This window comes from Dipodomys ordii, unplaced genomic scaffold (genome assembly GCF_000151885.1).
Source record: "Dipodomys ordii isolate 6190 unplaced genomic scaffold, Dord_2.0 Scaffold80, whole genome shotgun sequence".
Classification (NCBI taxonomy): Eukaryota; Metazoa; Chordata; class Mammalia; order Rodentia; family Heteromyidae; genus Dipodomys; species Dipodomys ordii.
Genome location: NW_012267296.1, coordinates 1,431,412 through 1,449,546, shown reverse-complemented (window position 1 = coordinate 1,449,546; position 18,135 = coordinate 1,431,412). Strand labels below are relative to the sequence as shown.

The 18,135-nt window shown below is 35.9% G+C and overlaps 1 protein-coding gene across 1 annotated transcript in view; it reads left to right on the top strand.

The window, feature by feature from the left end:
• Pcdh11x (protocadherin 11 X-linked) overlaps positions 1-18,135 on the top strand; it is a 695,630-nt gene that overhangs the window by 299,824 nt on the left and 377,671 nt on the right. Inside the window, exon 6 of the mRNA XM_013024979.1 lies at positions 17,663-17,743. Coding sequence (XP_012880433.1) covers positions 17,663-17,743 — 81 coding nt within the window. The remainder of the gene's footprint in view (positions 1-17,662; positions 17,744-18,135) is intronic.

Sequence of the window (18,135 nt, the reverse complement as noted above, 5' to 3'; positions counted from 1 at the left end):
TTTAGCCACGGGAACTAAATCCCAAAGAGACAATGCATTTTTGTTAAGCCAGATAACTTGATTACAGTGTAAACAAGCCTTATGCATTTTAAAATACCAGATTATCTAAAGTTTAAGTTAAAGAATCCTTAAAAAACATTTAAAACAATATGGAAATTCTTTAAAAATTTTGGTAATGTACAAACCGCATAACCTTTTGAATTTAAAACTTAAACTCATCCAATTGTTACAGCATGCTGACAATTCTTATCTTGAACATGTTTAAATGCACGTAAAACACACAGACCCTAAAGCACGCAAAAATTAAAATCAGTTGTACGTACATTTTCTAAAGTTTTCAAACAAAAAATTTAAGGCAATATTTCTTTTAAACTAAGTAACTTTGTTGAGCTTCATTTTACCAGGGCTTGCTTGTTTAGCAAGGCATTTGACCAATCAGTCTTTTGAATCCCTTCTGTTGGAAGAAGGCTGGGGGGCGGGGGGCACCTGAAACTAAACTGGCCTGATTTTTACCCAATTTTGACAAGAGTTTTTAACAAATTGTTAAACTGTATGGAGGAGCTGAAAGTCCAGACCAGCCTCACTTCTTTTTTTCTTTCTTTTTTAATGTGAAAATACTGTATAGAAGGGTTACAATTACATGCGCATGGTAATGAGTACATTCCTTAACAAGCATTGTAGCTTCCTACTTTGTTTCCCCTTCCCATCCTTCCCATTCTACCACTGCCCGCCTACCCAATCCTCCCAGCACCCCCCGCCCCCGAAACCAAAGTTGTAAACTTCGCTTATGACATAAAGACTTGTATATCTCATTGTTGCAATGGGTCCAGCTGCATCCCTATTTAAACGGTTTGTTTTTCCCCTTCCCTGCCAAAAATTATACCGACATCAAATACAGTGAAAGCAGGAGTTATACTGTGGGGGAGGGACATACAAAGCAATAAAGAAGTAATCTTATATATGTGTTAGAAACAATCCCATGAAAGAAAAAAAAATTGAATACATATCTTGGGGTTCATTTACCTAACATCACCTTATCTGACCTTTTCCGCTTGACTCATACATAGACTAGATATTGCAAATAAGGGAAACCATGGGACCTATGTTTCTTTGGGCCTGGCTTACTTCACTTAATATTCCAAGTTTTTCCATTTCCTAACAAATGGAGCAATGTCATTCTTTCTGATGGAGGCATAGAATTCCATTGTGTATATATACCACATTTTCTTGATCCATTCATCTACTGAGGGTCATCTGGGTTGGTTGCAGATCTTAGCTATGGTAAATAATGCTGCAATAAACATAGTTGTGCTGGTAGCATTAGGGAGCTGATAATTTGTGTGCTCATTTTTGTTGAATACAGTGAACATCTGAATTTCATTTCTAATCTCTTCCATGACCCACTCGTGATTCAGCAGTGTGTTGTTCGGCCTCCATGTGATACCGGACTTTCTTTGGTGGCTTTTGGTGTTGAGTTCTAATTTTATTCCCTTGTGGTCTGAGAGAATGAAGGTATAACTTAAATGTTTCTGAATTTGGGCAAGTTTGCTTTGTGGCCTAAAATGTGGACTGCTGAGAAAAACATATATTCTGATGTTGCTGGGTGAAATATTCAGTAAATGTCTGTTAAATCTAGTTGATCTATACACTTGTTTAGATCTGCTTTTTCTCTGTTGAGTTTTTGCCGAATTGATCTATCTAGTGGGGAGAGTGGTGTGTTAAAATCCCCAACAATTAGTGTCTTTGGATGTATGTGGGGTATGATGGAAAGTCGTGTTTCTTGGATAAATTTGGGTGTTCTGTTGTTTGTCGAATAGATATTTAGAATTGTAATATCCTCCTTAAGCAGAGATCCCTTAATTAGTATGGAGGAACCTTCTTTATCTCTTCTCACTAATTTTAATTTGAAGTCTATTTTATCTGATATTAGGATTGCAACTCTTGCCTGTTTACAGGGGGGGGTGTTTACTTGGTAAATTTTTGTTCCAGCCTTTAACATTGAAAATGTGTTTGTTTTTATGGGCAAGATGTGACTCCTGAAGGCAGCACATAGAAGTATCTTGCTTTTTAATCCAACTAGACCGTCTATGTCCCTTAATTGGAGAGTTAAGTCCGTTAATGTTGAGAGATAGGACTGAGAGGTATTTGGGAGTTCCTGCCATTTTATTCACCTTCTTGGGGGCTGCAAAAACTGGGTTCTTCCTATGGTTCTTGGATTCTCAGTTTGGTGCAGTTTCTTGGCTTTTACTGTGGTCTTGTTTGTTTTCTATGTGTAGGACAGCTTTAAGAATCTTTTGTAGGGCTGGTTTGGTTGAGATGTATTGTTTCAATTTTTCTTTGCTATGGAAGGTTTTTATTTGGCCTTCAGTTATGAAGGAGAGTTTAGCTGGGTACAGTATTCTTGGTTGATAGTTGTTTGTTTTTAGGGTATGGCATACATCATTCCAGGCTCTTCTTGCTTTGATTGTCTCTGCTGAGAAATCTGAGGTGATTCTAATTAGTTCCCCTTTAATGGTGATTGATCTTTTCTCCTTGACAACTTTAAAGATCTTTTCCTTGCTCTGAATTAATCCCGTGTGGATCAATGTGACGGTGGGATGTCCTATTCTGGTCTTGTCTAATTGGAGTTCTAAAAGCTTCTTGTGTCTGAATAGGCCTATCTTTTTTCATGTTTGGTAAGTGACAGTGGGATGTCCTATTTTGGTCTTTTCTATTTGGAGTTCTAAAGCTTCTTTTTTTTTTTTTGGGGGGTCTGGTCGTGGGGCCTGAACTCTGGACCAGTGCGCTGTCCCTCAGCTCTTCAGCTCAAGGCTAGTGCTCTACCACTTGAGCCACAGCGCCACTTCTGGTTTTTTTCTTTTTGCTTATGTGGTGCTGAGGAATCGAATCCAGGGCCTCATGCATGCAAGGCAAGCGCTCTACCACTGAGCCACCTTCCCAATCCTCTAAAAACTTCTTGTATCTGAATAGGCCTATCTTTTTGCATATTTGGGAAGTTCTCTGATAAGATCCTGCTAAACAATTTTCCTAGTCCATTAACTTCTGTTTCTAGGTGCTCCTCTACACCCATTTCCCTCAGATTAGACTTTCTGATGGTGTCTTCCAAGTGTTGAATAGATCTATCATATTTCTTGGACTTGTCTTGGATGGTTTTATGTTCTTTGTCTATAACATCTAAGCTGTCTTCAATCCCCGAGATTTGATCTTCTGCATGGTCTAACCTGCTGTCAAATTGTCTACTTTGTTTTTTTTTTATTTCTTTTCCTTCTAATTGGTCAGCTATGATGGCTTCAAATTCTTTGTTGAAGCTTTGTTTTAGATCTTGTATGAACTTCTTTACTGCCTTGATTTGGTGTTTAGTGTTTATTCTCAAATCACGTAGTTGATTTGTTATGGTTTCCTTGGACTCCCATTCCTTCTGTTGGGTTCCATTCAGCATTCCCTTTGTGGTCTCCCTGACTTCCTTCAGCTCTTTGTTAATAGATTCCATGAATGCCTTTAGTGATCTTTGTGTATTCTCATCCTTCTCTCTCAATTCCTGTATTACTCTTTGCTTAGCTTCCTCCCATTCATGCCATTCCTGTAGTTCTCTTTGAGTGTTCTCAGCCTGCTCATGCCATTCTTGCCTTTCTCTTTGAGTGTTCTCAAGCTGCTCACACAATTCCTGTATGAGTTTTTGAGTAGCTTCCTCACACTCATTATATTCCTGTATTAACCTTTTGTTTGCCTCCACTCTCTCTCCTTATCACACTCATACAGAGTCCTTTGTAGGCTTTCAATTTTTTCCTGTATTAACCTTTGGGTTGCCTCCTGTCTCTCCCTATCACGCCCCTACAGAGTCCTTTGTAGGTTTTCAATTTTTTCATTTACTATGTTTGCCAGCAGTGTTTGTAGAGCTATTTGGGAACTCTCCTCTGGATTATTCATTATCTGTTCTGTCCCCTGATTATCATGAGTGGGAGTTGAGATACCCGGAATTGCCATTTTTCTTGTGTTTTTCCGGCTTACTCTGCCCATTTGGGATGAAAGTAACACCAGTTTTGTGGTAGAACACTATCTTAAGGCAAGCATCAACCAAGTCTGTAATTGCACAGTCAAAAGTCTGCAGATACACTCTGGTTCAACAGATATATTTATTCAACATCAAACAACTATATATTAATGGGCTACAAATCGTAAAGAAGAATTTGGCAAACCAGAAATTATTAGGTTTAGGGAGAGATGTGGGTAAAAATAGGAATAGAGGGATGTGGGAAGGCACAGAGAGAGTTAACTTAACTAAGTCCTAATCTCAAAGTGGGAAATAGGTTGGATAAAATGAAAATAGAGAGAGAAAAAAAGAAGAAAGAGAAAGAGAAAAAAGAGACAAGAAAAAATAGAAAAGCAAAAATTAAAAATGAAAAGTGCAATGTTTAAAATTTATGCAAAATGAAAATGTAATATTCAGTGGATATAATGAGAGAAGTGGAGGGATATAAAGGAGACTTGAAAAAATTAAAAATAAAAATACATAAAATATATAGGTATAAAGAGATAGTACTGCTATTAAGGAATTTAAATCTAAGAGGTTTTGAATTGAATAATAAATTTCTGGATTAAGTGTGTACACAATGGGGGATAAGGTCTAATAATTTACTACGAGCATTTCTGAGGATGTGCAGAACAGCAATTAAGTCACACAAAGAAGAACAAAAGAGAAGAAAAGGTGAAACGAATGGTAAATAAAGAAAAAAAGATCAAAAGTTCAGTAGAGCGAAACAAAAACAAAAAAGTAAAATTTTTTAAAAGAAAGAAAACTGCACACACACATATACCCCTAAAATAAAAATTATGAGGGAAAAAAGTTACTAGAACACAATTTTTTTTCAAAAAGGTAAAAATTAAAAATTAAAAAGTGTTTTAGAAAAAAAAAATATAAAAGGTATAAAAAAAACGTTCTTTGATTTTTGGCAGGAGGGGTGGGAAGATCCTGTAACTCCCTTATGTCCGTCACCAGCCTCTTGTTGGAGTCTCTGGAATGCTTGTGGTGTTTGATTTTACTGTGGCTTAGCTGGTTTCTTAAGTCAGTTTGTTTGAGCAGGCAGAAAAATGCTCTGCTTTACCCAGGATTTTGTGATTCTCCTCCCAGGCTAGTTCAATGGGAGGGAGATCTACTTTGAGTATCACGAAAGAGGGAGATAGCTGTTTCCTCACGTTTGGAGACCTGTGATGAGGCTAGGTTCTGGGTAGAGTTGAGGCCTTTCAGCAAACAGTAGGTTTTCCTTGAGGGGCTAGCTTGTGAGAAACTCATAGAGCCCAGCCTGGAGCCATTCTCAGGGTTTATGTTTACTCAGTTTCTATTGATTGGCAGGCTGCTAAAAAGAGGGGCAACCTCTGGCTCTGTTTAGCCAGTGAATAAAGCCACTCCTAGGGCTGGCAGCCTGAGCTGGGTCACTTTTCCCTGGGTGGAGCTGAGTCTGGCAGGTCAGTTTAGGTTCTTGTGACCTGCTAAATGACTCTAGTTTTCTTCCAAGGCCTGAGTTGGAGTTAGCAGCTCAGCCCGGCCTTTGTCAGTATCAAAGATGGAGATCTCCAGTAGTGGGGAGGGGGAGGGGTAGCCTTCCCTTCTCTGCTCCCTGAGAAGAAGTGAGTATGTCAGGCTTATACTCACGCCGAGTCTTGGTTCCTGGGTCATCTCTGGTCCACAAACTGCAGGATGAAGATGTCTGCTCCTTGTCTGTTCTTGCTGGTGTTGAGTAGAATCCACTCGCCTGCCGTGTCAGGCTCCTTCGTCCTGGACTCTCTGTGTTGGAGGTATGGCGGCTATGGCCCCTGCTGCTGCAGCCACAGCCGCAGCTCCTGGCAAATGCTCAGATATGTCTTCTTGCCTGGATTTTCCCTCTCTGGCCTAACTCTCTGTACTGTGATGGCACACTTGGTCTGATTCTCTGGCTTAGAACTGTTCACTGGAACACTAAAACTGCTTTCTATGCGAGAGCTTGTTTATCCTCTAGTGTCTCCTCCTCCATCTTCCCGGAACCCAGACCAGGCTCACTTCTGTCTACACCCTCACCTCTACTCCAGCAGCCTCCACAGGGAGAAGATGCAGCCTGAGGCTTGTCCATGCCCCGCCTCTTGGCTGCTGTAACACAAGGCGGGGGGACTTAGTAGGTCTGTGACCGAGCTCAGCTAGAGGCTGGGACTTTTATTCCCCCAGAGATGTTCAAATAAATAACAAAAACACAAATAAACACAAAAAACAAGGATCCACATTTAAAACTTGTATCAATTCTAAAACAGAACTAGACAACCACCAACAGTTGAGTTAGGGATTAATGGGCTCCCAGTTTATCCCTTCCAGGACTCTGTGCTGTTCTCACTCAGCAAGCTGAATCCAGAGTGTGCTGAGTGAGCCTGCCACTCTCACCCAGATCTTCCCTACTTCAGAAAACATAGAACAGAAAACACACCGAAGTAAACAAGACAGACAAGTGGCCACAAAGTCAAAATCATTTCTCAGTGAATGGGATGATGACTCACCACCATTCACTTACCAGGGGACTTGAACCCCCTCTACTCACCTCTGGAGGGTTTTTCTTTAGATTCCTCAAACCTTGATCCAGGGGCCTTCCAAGGTGGAGGAGAATTCCAAGTCATCTTAGGGCAAGAGAAAGAAGTCCCTAATGGCCATCCCCTCAGACTGTCAGGTTTTCCCCCATACTCAGATACCCTGGGCCAAGACCCGAGGCTAAGATCTTGCTGGTGCCACTTGGAGGTGGTCAGTGGCAGTTTCCTCCGGCCAGGAGTTCTCCCTGCCAGCCATTCCAAGTTATTGCTAGATCCTCCAGGTTCATTGCCCCCCACTACCCCCTGCCTCCAGAGAGGGTGGAGGAGGTGGCAGTGAAGGGCAGGGAAGGAGGTCAGTTTAAAGTGCAAGGAAAAAAAGGAGATAAAAAAGGAGCTAGAGAGAGAAACAGATACTAAGGGGTTGTTAGCCAGTCTCCTCTGGGCTCATCAGAATGAATCTGGGAGGAGAAATGTTTCCAAAACACATACATACAAACATTGAAACAAAACACATTTAAAACATGCACGTTGTAGACTGTCAGATTGACAATGCTGGATACACCAGGGGACTCAAACCCCTTCTAAAACAGCCTACCCTGTAAACTATCAAGTAGTAAGTACCGGACTGGGGACTTCCAAAAATATCACTCACCAGGGGACTCAAACCCCTTTCTTGATAGTTTACTCCCACTTGGGATCCAGGGGACATCACCCCCTGTCCCATTGGCTGTCTTATAGTGTGTCCCCCAACACTTCTTGCCTACTCCAATACCAAACCTACAAGCAACACAGATACCAGATAATTACAAAGCCGCAATGCTTTAACTTACTGGCCATTTTTCCAACTCTCTGATCAGGTATCTGGGTGGGCTTATGAGGGGGATCCTGACAAGCCCCCCTCTGTTAGACTCTAACTTGAGACCCCCCCCCCAGCGGCCCACAGAGACCATGACCACGACCAATGCAAACAGCAAAAGAGTCGTTTATTTGCAAGCTCGAGATTCACAATTGTCACCGACACAGTGGGTCAGAGTTGTGAACCCTGACCCCTTGTCCAGCAGGATTTTTATTGAGTATGTAGCAGGGGAAAGGATGTCAAGATCATTGGTTAGGGGTTTGATCATTTCCAGTAAGGGTAGGGACTTTCTAGCTTAGCCGTTAAAGGATAGGTTAAATCTTACATCATTGGTTGGATAAGTGGCGCTAACCACAGGAATGCTGAATTATGTCTTGTCCTAAATGTTTTCATGAAGAGTTGGGGGGGGGAGACTGCTCAAATTCCTGGATTGGTCAGGGCACCCTGATCCCTTAATACTTCTTACTGTTATCTTGCCTTGGTGCAGGATCTAACACTTACTTTCCAATAACAGATGACAAATGTTTTAGTTTTGTCTGAAATTACTGCTAAACTTATTTTTGGTCTCTCACTAGGTATTTTAGTTTTTGTGGGGCTATTACGAATGGAGTTGCTTTCCTGATTTCAGCCACACTGTTGTCATTGTTGGCATACAGAAAAGCCATTGATTTTTGAAGGTTAATTTTATACACTGATACTTTGGCAAATCAGCTTGTGTAATTTGGGAGTGGAGTCCGTGGGATTCTTTAAATACAAGATCATGTCATATGCAAAGAGAGAGAATTTTACTTCATCTTTCCCTATTTGTTTTCATCTTGTCTTATTTCTTTTTTCTTTCTTGCTATTGTTTCTAACATAGTTATAGGTACCATGTGATTTTTTCTTGTTGCTTTGGATGTCCCTCCCCCACGGTATAACCCCTCTTTTCACTGCATTTGATGTTGTTATAATTTGGGGAGGAGAAGGGAAAAAACAATGAGATGTACAAGATGCTTTCTTTCTTTTTTTCAGTCATGGGGTTTGAATTCTGGCCTGGGTTGCTGTCACTGAGCTCTTCAGCTCAAGGCTGGTGCTCTACCACCTTGAGCCACCAGAGCATTTCCGGTTTTCATGTGTTTATTTGGAGAAATGAGTCTCATGGACTTACCTGCCTGGGGTGACTTTGAACTGCAATCCTCAGAACTCAGTCTCCTGTGTTGTGACATGAGCCACGGCAGCCAGCTTATAAAATATCTATAAAATATTTGTAAAATTTTATAAAGTAAAATTAAAAAATATTAATTTAAATTATAAGCTAAAGACTATTAAAGACATTATTAACTGCTTAAAAATTAGAAAGCATTCAACAAATTAGCATAGCATCATTTTACATATAATCACATTTAAAGTAAATATTAAGTAATGCATTTTGTGTTTATGTGTTTCTGCTTATTCATCATTATCTGGATTTAGATCTTAATGTGCAAATAGTTGTTATTAATTTAAAATATGTGGTCAATTTGAAGAACTTGATCCATTCTCAGAGAATTGCAAGTAAGAAATATAATAAATTAGCAAAGAAAATATTATTTTAATCCATGGAATATAGTTTTCTTGACATTTTGATAAGGAAAGTCCAAATGATCTGATATTAAATAAACCATTGGAATTCAGTCATCTACTCTAAAATCAATATTTGTCTATTGAACAATTGAAACCCATGAACAATTCAGATTCATTTTATGGTAGATATTTTAATTGGTCTTCAATGTACTGAAATATGAAAAAAATAGAATTATAGGTTTATTTAATACTTTGTCATTTATTCCTATTACAATAAGTCATTTTAAAAATTAGTACAATACTATGTTGAAAATATGGAGTGAAGACTTTTTGAAATGAAAGTGACAACCTGGGAGTAATATAAATCACCTCAGATATCAACATTTTTTTTTAGTTAAGTCTGTGAAAGCTGTGCTCTCTGGGTACCCCAAGCAGGCTACCATGTAGTTTAACATGGACCATTGTGTCTTGCTATCTAGATTTGGATGCTTGTAAGAATCGCAACGCTTCACCGAGACATACAGAAAGAACATTCACTATGCGAACATTTCAACATGTCGTAGTAATCTGTGTGAAAAGCATTGCTATTCTATGTTTCTGTGGATGACCTCTTTGCACAGAGTGATAGCTTTATCCTTTTTCACATCATTATGTTTCCTGCGGGAAAAATCCTGCTCTGCTACATCATAATAACGCGTAATCTTCTTGCTCAGTTTAGCTGAGATTTAAGAAGACTGTTCATAGAAGCTGTTCTTTAAAGCCTGATTTATAATTTTTCAGAATCACCCTAGCAGAAGAGCAGGGGGCTTTATAAGAAGGATACAAGGATTAAAACTCTTAAATGAAGATTAGTTTCAAGTTTTACAATCTGATGCCAAACCATCTGGCAAATCTCATGTCAGGTTTTGTTAAACCTCTGAGCATCTTCCTTCTCTAACATCTCCACTTCTCAAAATGCACACACACAATCATACACACACACATTCAATCACACATATACACAACACACACTTGAATTGATGATTAAGATAACAGATCTAATTAAGTGCTTCAACCTTGTTGAATTTTCCACCTGATGCTTGTTACCCTAAAGACAATTTCAAAATAGCTGTTTGCTTTTTGGCAGAATCCCTGGAAACTGTATGGGTAAACGACTATATCCTTCCCAAATTACTCTTCACTCTTTTCCATTTTTCCCTTGTGTCTAACTACATTCAAAAGAAATATCTCCTTTTTCTTGGAACGCTAAACTAGTTCAGAGAGTCTCAGACAAGGCTGAAAATTATTGGACAAGCCTATGGAATAATTCAACCTTATATATTTTAAAGAAATCATTGTAGTTTTGATAATGGCAGTTATCCAAGAAAAAAATAATCTAAAGTAAATTTTACTTTACATTAACCTAGTGTTAAATCATTTGACATATTTTATCCATGAATATGAAATTTAGAAATTTATTATTCTTAATAGAAATTTGCAAGGAGGAAACAAAACACAACCATAAAAGAATAAAAAAGGATTAATACTAGTTCATAGATACTCTGGATTCACAATGTTTTGGAACATTCTGAATATTATGCCATAATACTAGTAAATAAAAATTGTCATGTCCTTCTAGTTCTGACCAATGTGTGTCATTTAAACCTGGAAATGAAATATGAATACATTATACATTTTCTGGTGTTTTGTCATCTCCAAAACTATGGTAAAACACAGTTTGTAAATTTGTTTGGAAATATGTTAATCTTTGTAGCTCAACCTAAAAGAAAAATAATACTTCAAGGATGTAATATTTATTCACATGAAGAATACTCGAATATTTAAGCCAAACACTTACAATCAAACTACATCTCTAAACCTATTCAATGCAGCCTCTCTGTTGTCTCATCCCAAACCTTCACTGATTTTTATACAAATTTAGCTGTGTATAGCATTTTAACTAAGTAGTTCATTGTAACTTTTCAATATTCGCTTTATATTCAGATCTACCTTTACTTATCTTTGAACAGCCATAATATTACTCATATTGACTCTCACATTTTGAGGTTTGAGGAAACATCAAGTTTATAGCTAATCTTTTTACTTGAACCATTATCTAAACTTAAAACTACAATCATTTTAACTGAGAATTATATATTCTAAGATAGAAAACAATCTTGAATGATATAAAAACAAAAAGAAGATAAACATTGGAGACCAAAATTGTACTATTATCTTGGTTTGATCAATATAAAATGCATACATGTTTTGAAACATCATTTGTATTAAACAAACTAAGAGTCATTAGATTTGTTAAGTAGGTGCTCTAATATTTGTCACAACTTTTGCTCCTAGTTTGCCTTGGCTATATTCTTTTTCTAAATAATTTTCATTGTAAAAAAAATACTGTACAGAGGGGTTACAGTTACATGAGTAAGGTAATTAGTACATTTCCTATCGACAATTGTTACCTCCTCCTTTGTTTTTCCCCTACCATCCCTTCCCTCTCCACCTCCCCTTCTCCTCCCTACCCCACAAGTTGTGAAGTTCGTTTTCAACATAGTGTCTTGTATACCTCATTGTTACAATGGGTCAACCTTTTCACACGGTATAACCCCTGTTTTCACTGTATTGGATGTTGGTGCCCTGCATCTTGTATATACATTTTTCTAATTTGGGGAGGGAAAGGGACATAGCAAAATGCTGAAATAGGGACACAGCTTGTTTCGGCTATTTTCAAAGTATGATCTTGCTTGATTTATAGGCTCTATGTTGCTGGATTTAGAGGAGTGCACTACTGCCAAGCCATTGTGCCTCCCACATAGCTGGGATAATAGTACATGACACTCTATCCAGCCAGAAGTTGAGAAGGAATCTCAAATCTTTTATGACCTAACTGGTTTTATACTGTGATCTGCTAATCTCTGCATATATACCTAGGATTATAGAATTGAGTCATATTGTCAAGCAGAAAGAAAGAGTTAAAAATATTAATTTGTAATCAAAGTTCTTTTTCTGTAATTACAGATCATTTAATGATAGCAAGTCATCACTATAAGCATCAGTATTTAATATCACTAAACATACATCATTTTCTTAGATATTATGTAAGACTCTCCAGAAAATGAATTATATGCTGGTTGAAAGAACATTTTTTTCAATAACCTGTCAATATATCCAATATATGGCAATTGAATAAAAATAATAGATAAGCTTGCTAAAATCTTTGATAACTAAAGAAATGATTGTAACACCATTAAATGTACTATTTTTGTAAAACCTGACATTCCTGGGGTATGTAGGATTACCTAAAAAATGGAAACACACCCACATTTCTGTTGGAAAATTTGCCATATGTGAGAAAAAATATGTTGAATATGTTGAAGCTACTCTGTGTTCTGCCTTTGCTAGAATTTTGAAACATTAATGTATTGTTTAGACTGTAATCTATAGTAGTATCATGATTTATATTATGAGGATGACTTTCTTTCCATTAGGTTTGAGTGGCAACAAAAATTCCAAGAAGTTAAAATAAAGTGACATACCTCATTTCTCCTTTAAATAAATTAGAGTACACCATTTGCTTTGATATTAGTCAGGTTGAGTAATGCATTTAATAAGAGGAGTCTAAAGCTCAGATTCTCTTAGCCATTAGGAAAATAACTGAGAACAGCAAGAAGAACTTGACAGATTTAAGTTTTTAATCAGATTATCTTACTGATGATCCCTTTTGTTCAAGACAGTTATATTTTAGGAAATCTGTTTATTCTTAAGTTACCTGTAACAGTTATTATTTTTCTGAAAGACCAAATTCTTTAGAAGTTGTCAATATATTTAATTATCACAAAAGAGACCTAATTGTCTGTATTATGAGCTACAATTCACATGTGTGTGAATGGAAATTTTGCTTAAATTTTTCATACTTCATGTTTCAGGAGAAAATTGAGGGAGATTTAATTGAATTTGAGGCATTTATTTTGAATTCTTATAATTAAATATCAAGAATCTAGCTATTTCTTACTCTTAATTTTCAAAAGTCTAAATAATATCATATAAATCAGCACATTATCTTTTTCTTATGCCCTTTTCTTTAGTACAAGAGAACATTGTTAGAAAAATAATATATCATTGCTTGAAAAAAGCAGTGATTTTTATATAGCATTACATTTTCTTTTAGTGAGTGAATTATGACCTAAATATTCCTAATTCTGGCATATTCACACCCAATATTTATCCATATTTTCTTTGAGTTATAATTTTTGTTATTATCAATAAGACAGTGACACTTTTCAAAATTGTTTGAGATCATTGGCAAGAGTTTCATCTCACATTTTAGCACTGAGCACTGTCTTAAAATGATCTGGATTAAAAAATGAGACTTAAACCTACAAAGACGTGATTACTGTAAAGCACTTGGCTTTTTTCTTGACAGCGTGACAGTTAATTCCATAAAAGGAAAGATAGCATAATACATTCAGTATATGGTACATATAAAACAGAAATGCAAATCTGAACTTTATATCTCAGGTATCAATGAACAACCATATTTAATTTTCTTAAAACCGTCGAGTTTGAATATATTTAAACACTGAAATTGCCTAACATTTCAATTTATCTCACCTGCATTATAGAGTTTCTGTATATTAGTACTATTTTATTAGATGACTTCTTGATTCTTTTTTTGTTGTTGTTGGTCATGGGGCTTTAGCTTTAACTGTGGGCTTGTGCACTATCCCTCAGCTCTTCAGCTCAAGGCAAACACTACCTCTTGAGCCACAGTGCCACTTATGGTTTTCTGGTGGTTTATTGGAGATAAGACTCTCACTGAATTCCTGCCCGGGCTGGCTTTGAACCATGATCCTCAGATCTCAACCTCCTTAGTAGCTAGGATTACAGGCATAAGCCACTGGCCTCGGGCTCCTAATTCTTAAATTTATAAGTCTGAGGCTTTGATGTGCAAGTGAATAGAATCAGGAAGAACAGAGACAGAGAAAAGGAACATTTTATTTAAGGCTTTTTGTCTTTGTATTATAAAATAAAATCTTTTAATACTTTGATAAGTAAGCCTGCTGTATAATAAATATGCTTAGTTGCCAAATTTTAAATGGCCAACCTATTTTCACATAGTTTAAAACTTTTAGCTACTTTAAATAGGTCTCTAATTAATTCAGTAGGCATCTGAATACATCATTGTGTATTTGACAGAAGAAATCTTAGACAGACATCTAACAGCTTAGAGTTGAAGAGAATATTTAAATCAGATGATGAAAATGTGCAACAACAGAAGTAAAAGAGACTTTTTAAAAGTTAAATGTAATATCTAAGCATACATCTACGGCAAATTTTCTATCATTCACACCTTTTTTCAGGCATATTTGAGTGTTTCTACTTCGCTTCTAATACAAATGTAAACGCACCACCAAATTTTACAGTTACATCAAGCTTATATGTTTAGTTCTTTACTCATAAGTTTATCTTATCATCTTGTTATATTTCTTTGGACTTTTAGTCATCTGGAACAAATTTCTCATGTACCTTCCTTGACTAAAAACCTTCTAAAAAACCTCCCTCCCCATCCTGTCATGCAATTTTACTAATTTCAAACAATAGTGCACTGATAATAATTAACCATCTTCCTTTCCCCCCTTGTTCAAGATTGGCAAACATTTCTTTTAAATTGTCTCATATTTATTTTTAAAAATGAGAAACAAATTCACAATTTTTGGGGGGGTCCGGTCGTGGGGCCTGAATTCTGGGTCTGGGTGCTGTCCCTCAGCTCTTCAGCTCAAGGCTAGCACTCTACCATTTGAGCCACAGCACCACTTCTGTCTTTTTTCTTTTTGCTTATGTGTTCCTGAGGAAACAAAACCAAGGCCTCAGGCATGCAAGGCAAGCGTTGTACCACTGAGCCACCTTCCAAGCCCAAATTCACAAAATTTTTAAGAATGGAAAGCAACTAAATATAGCAGAGTGTAATGTTGAGGTAATGCAACATTATTAAGATTAATGGTTTGTGTGTTTCATCAATGAAAATGTCTTCTTTGGATGAACATGGGCCCTTCCAAATTTTCTTATCAATCCATGACTATGCTATGTTAGTTCAGTACATAATAAATATATATAGCTATATATATGTATATATCATTATATATACACATACACATATAAACATATATTTATATATACTAGCTCGTTTTCTTGAGTTTGCCCCTCATATCATTATACAGAAGATGAATCATTTTCAACTAAAGTGTAGAAAAATATTTTAGTCACATATTTGTCACAACTCATTCCATCTTTTGATTGTGTGAGGGACAAAGATTTTGCTTCTTGTTTTAATTTTTGACTGGAGTACATAAAGTAATTCAACAGAACTTTTTATTTGAAAGAAATTTTCAGTTGTTATATGAATTCATTATAATATATCTTTCATATATGAGCAGTTTTACTTCTTGCTTGTTTTTTGATTTATTAAGAGGCTTCAAGTTTTCAGCAAAACATAATCTCCACAGGATTGTGTAATAGTAGCCAAGATTAATGTCAGTAAATAAAATTTTCAATCTTATCTTGAGCTCAAAAAATTCTGCAATACTTCATAAGCCATCCCTCTGATTATTTGGTAGGATAAGTTAAGATATGCAATATGTTCAAAACTTTGCAAAATGACAATGATTCAGTTCATAAAAGTAAATAAAGTTCCACATTGACATTAGTAATTCAATAACACAAGATTAAGTTATTTTGCAGAATCTTTTGATAAGTAACATTGTAAATAGCCATAAGCATTGAAACCTTAATGTTTTTTGTTTTTTTTGGGTCCAGTAGTGGGGCCTGAACTCTGGGCCTGGGCACTGTCCCTCAGCTCTTCAGCTCAAGGCTAGCCCTCTACCACTTGAGCCACAGCGCCACTTCTGGCTTTTTTTCTTTTTGCTTATGTGGTGCTGAGGACTCGAACCCAGGGCCTCGAGCATGCAAGGCAAGCGCTCTACCACTGAGCAACCTTCCCAGCCTGAAAACTTCATGTTTTATAAGCTTGGTTTTGTTAAATTGAATTTCTTTCCATCACATATATTGTTTACCATCCATCATTAATAATGATCATTAGCAGATTTCATATCACATATCATGTTTAGTTAATCAGGGTTTTTTTGGTTACTTTGAAAATATTCTTGCTTGTTTGTTACATGAGAACTATTTATAGAGGCTAATCATGTAGTTGTTTTGAAAATATTCTTTCTTGTTTGTTACATGAGAACTATTTATAGAGGCTAATCATGTATTTGTTTCAAACTGGACATTACTTCTTCACATAAAGAACAAGTGTTCATTGTTGATTGCATCTGTTAACTCATTAAAAGACAAGGAAACTCATTCTAAATAATCTCTTTCTTTGTGTATTCACTTTTGTAGTTGTTATCAATGTTCTCAACTTTTTTGAGTAAGTGTATTTTCCAAAAGGTTAATCTTAAGTTTATTTTTTTTCTGGACACATTTCTTCATTTTCTGTAAGCAAACATGTTTTCATTTGCTCACCATCATTAAATAGCTTTCTTTGGCTGGCTAACAAGTAGGCCTTTCAAGAACTTGCTTGAATTACAACCTATTATTTATGACATTTCTCATGAATAAACTCTGCTATGATAATGTTCTCTTTTAACCTTCTATTTCTTTTAGTTGGCAATTTCTTATAAATCAGAATATTACATTGGTGATTGATTTTGGTAATATTAATAAACATTGTTCATATTGTTTTATTTGTTTAAAAACTTTCCTACTCAATTATCTTTAATCTCAAACTTTTCTTCTTTTCTCATGTTGACTAATGACCAAACATTAGAATAAAAATAAAGAACGAAGAAATGGGGGTAATGCAAACAAGAATACAATGTATATAATACAAAATTAAAAAGAATGAGGTAAGGGATGGGTAGGAGAGTGATGTGTGAGAATGTTGAAAGGGGTGACATTGATCAACTGCATTGTATTAATAAATTTCTTTGTTAAATAGCAATAATTTGCACATCTACATAATTTTTAAAAACAGCAAAAAGTAAATAAACTCATGGTGACATGGCACCTAAAAACTTTGTCACATAGTAATGATGACACTTGATTTTGTATTACACTAAGCAACAGCATAAAGTGCAAAAAATGTGACATGGATACTGTGATACAACTACTCTCCTCTGCTATAAGAATCCACTAGTCACTTAATTGGATTTGGATTTTCTCTACTACATAATAACACTTCTCTTTTCAAGCATCAAATGATGGTTTAACCAAACATTTACTACACATCCTGATAGCAAATATAAAGAAATGCGTATCATGTACCTACAATATTTTAAAAACAAAGAATGTATAATTTGTTTTTAGATAAATTTATTCAATTGCAAATATCATATTGGTAGGTGAGCACTTGCATACTTGTTCATATTATATTTTATTTGTTCAATATGGAAATAATTTATACAGAATATAATAAATTTGAGTGTACAACACATAGAAGATAGGTTTAAATTTGTAACCATGATACAAACATAGTGTTTAAAATATTGCACTGTAATTCTTTTCAGCTTCATTGAATTAAATATTTTACATTGTCCTTCACAATTTGACCATATGTTTAATAGAATAAATAAATATAATATTATATGCTTTTTCTGACATGTTCTGTGGATTTAATTACAACAAATGGCATATGAATACTTATTGTTTTTTTTTTTCCTTTTTCTAAAGCAAATGAAGGAGGTGGTAAGATCTCACACTCCCATGAAAGAATCAATGACTGTGGAGATTTGGACGCATCCTCAACCACAGGTACAAATAAGAAATCATTTTTTTACTTTTCCTCCCTATTTTTTTTTGGTGGGGAAGTTCAAACTTGCCCTGTTCAATATCTGAATCTCCTGAGATAAAAACATAACAGAAAAAACCAACAGAAAAAAATAATATAGATTTAGTAATGTGCACATCTACATGAGAACTATACAAATATTGAAAACTCAAAGATTAAAGAGGTGCTTGTAGTTTAATTACCCTCTTCAAATCAAGAGAAAAATAGAGAAATTATAAGTAATTTTAGAATGATAGTAATGATATAATTTTTCAAAGAAGAAGAAGAGGAGGAGGAGGAGGAAGAGGAGGAGGAGGAAGAGGAAGAGAAAGAGGAAGAAGAAAAGGAAGAAGAGGAGGAGGAGGAGGGGGAGGAG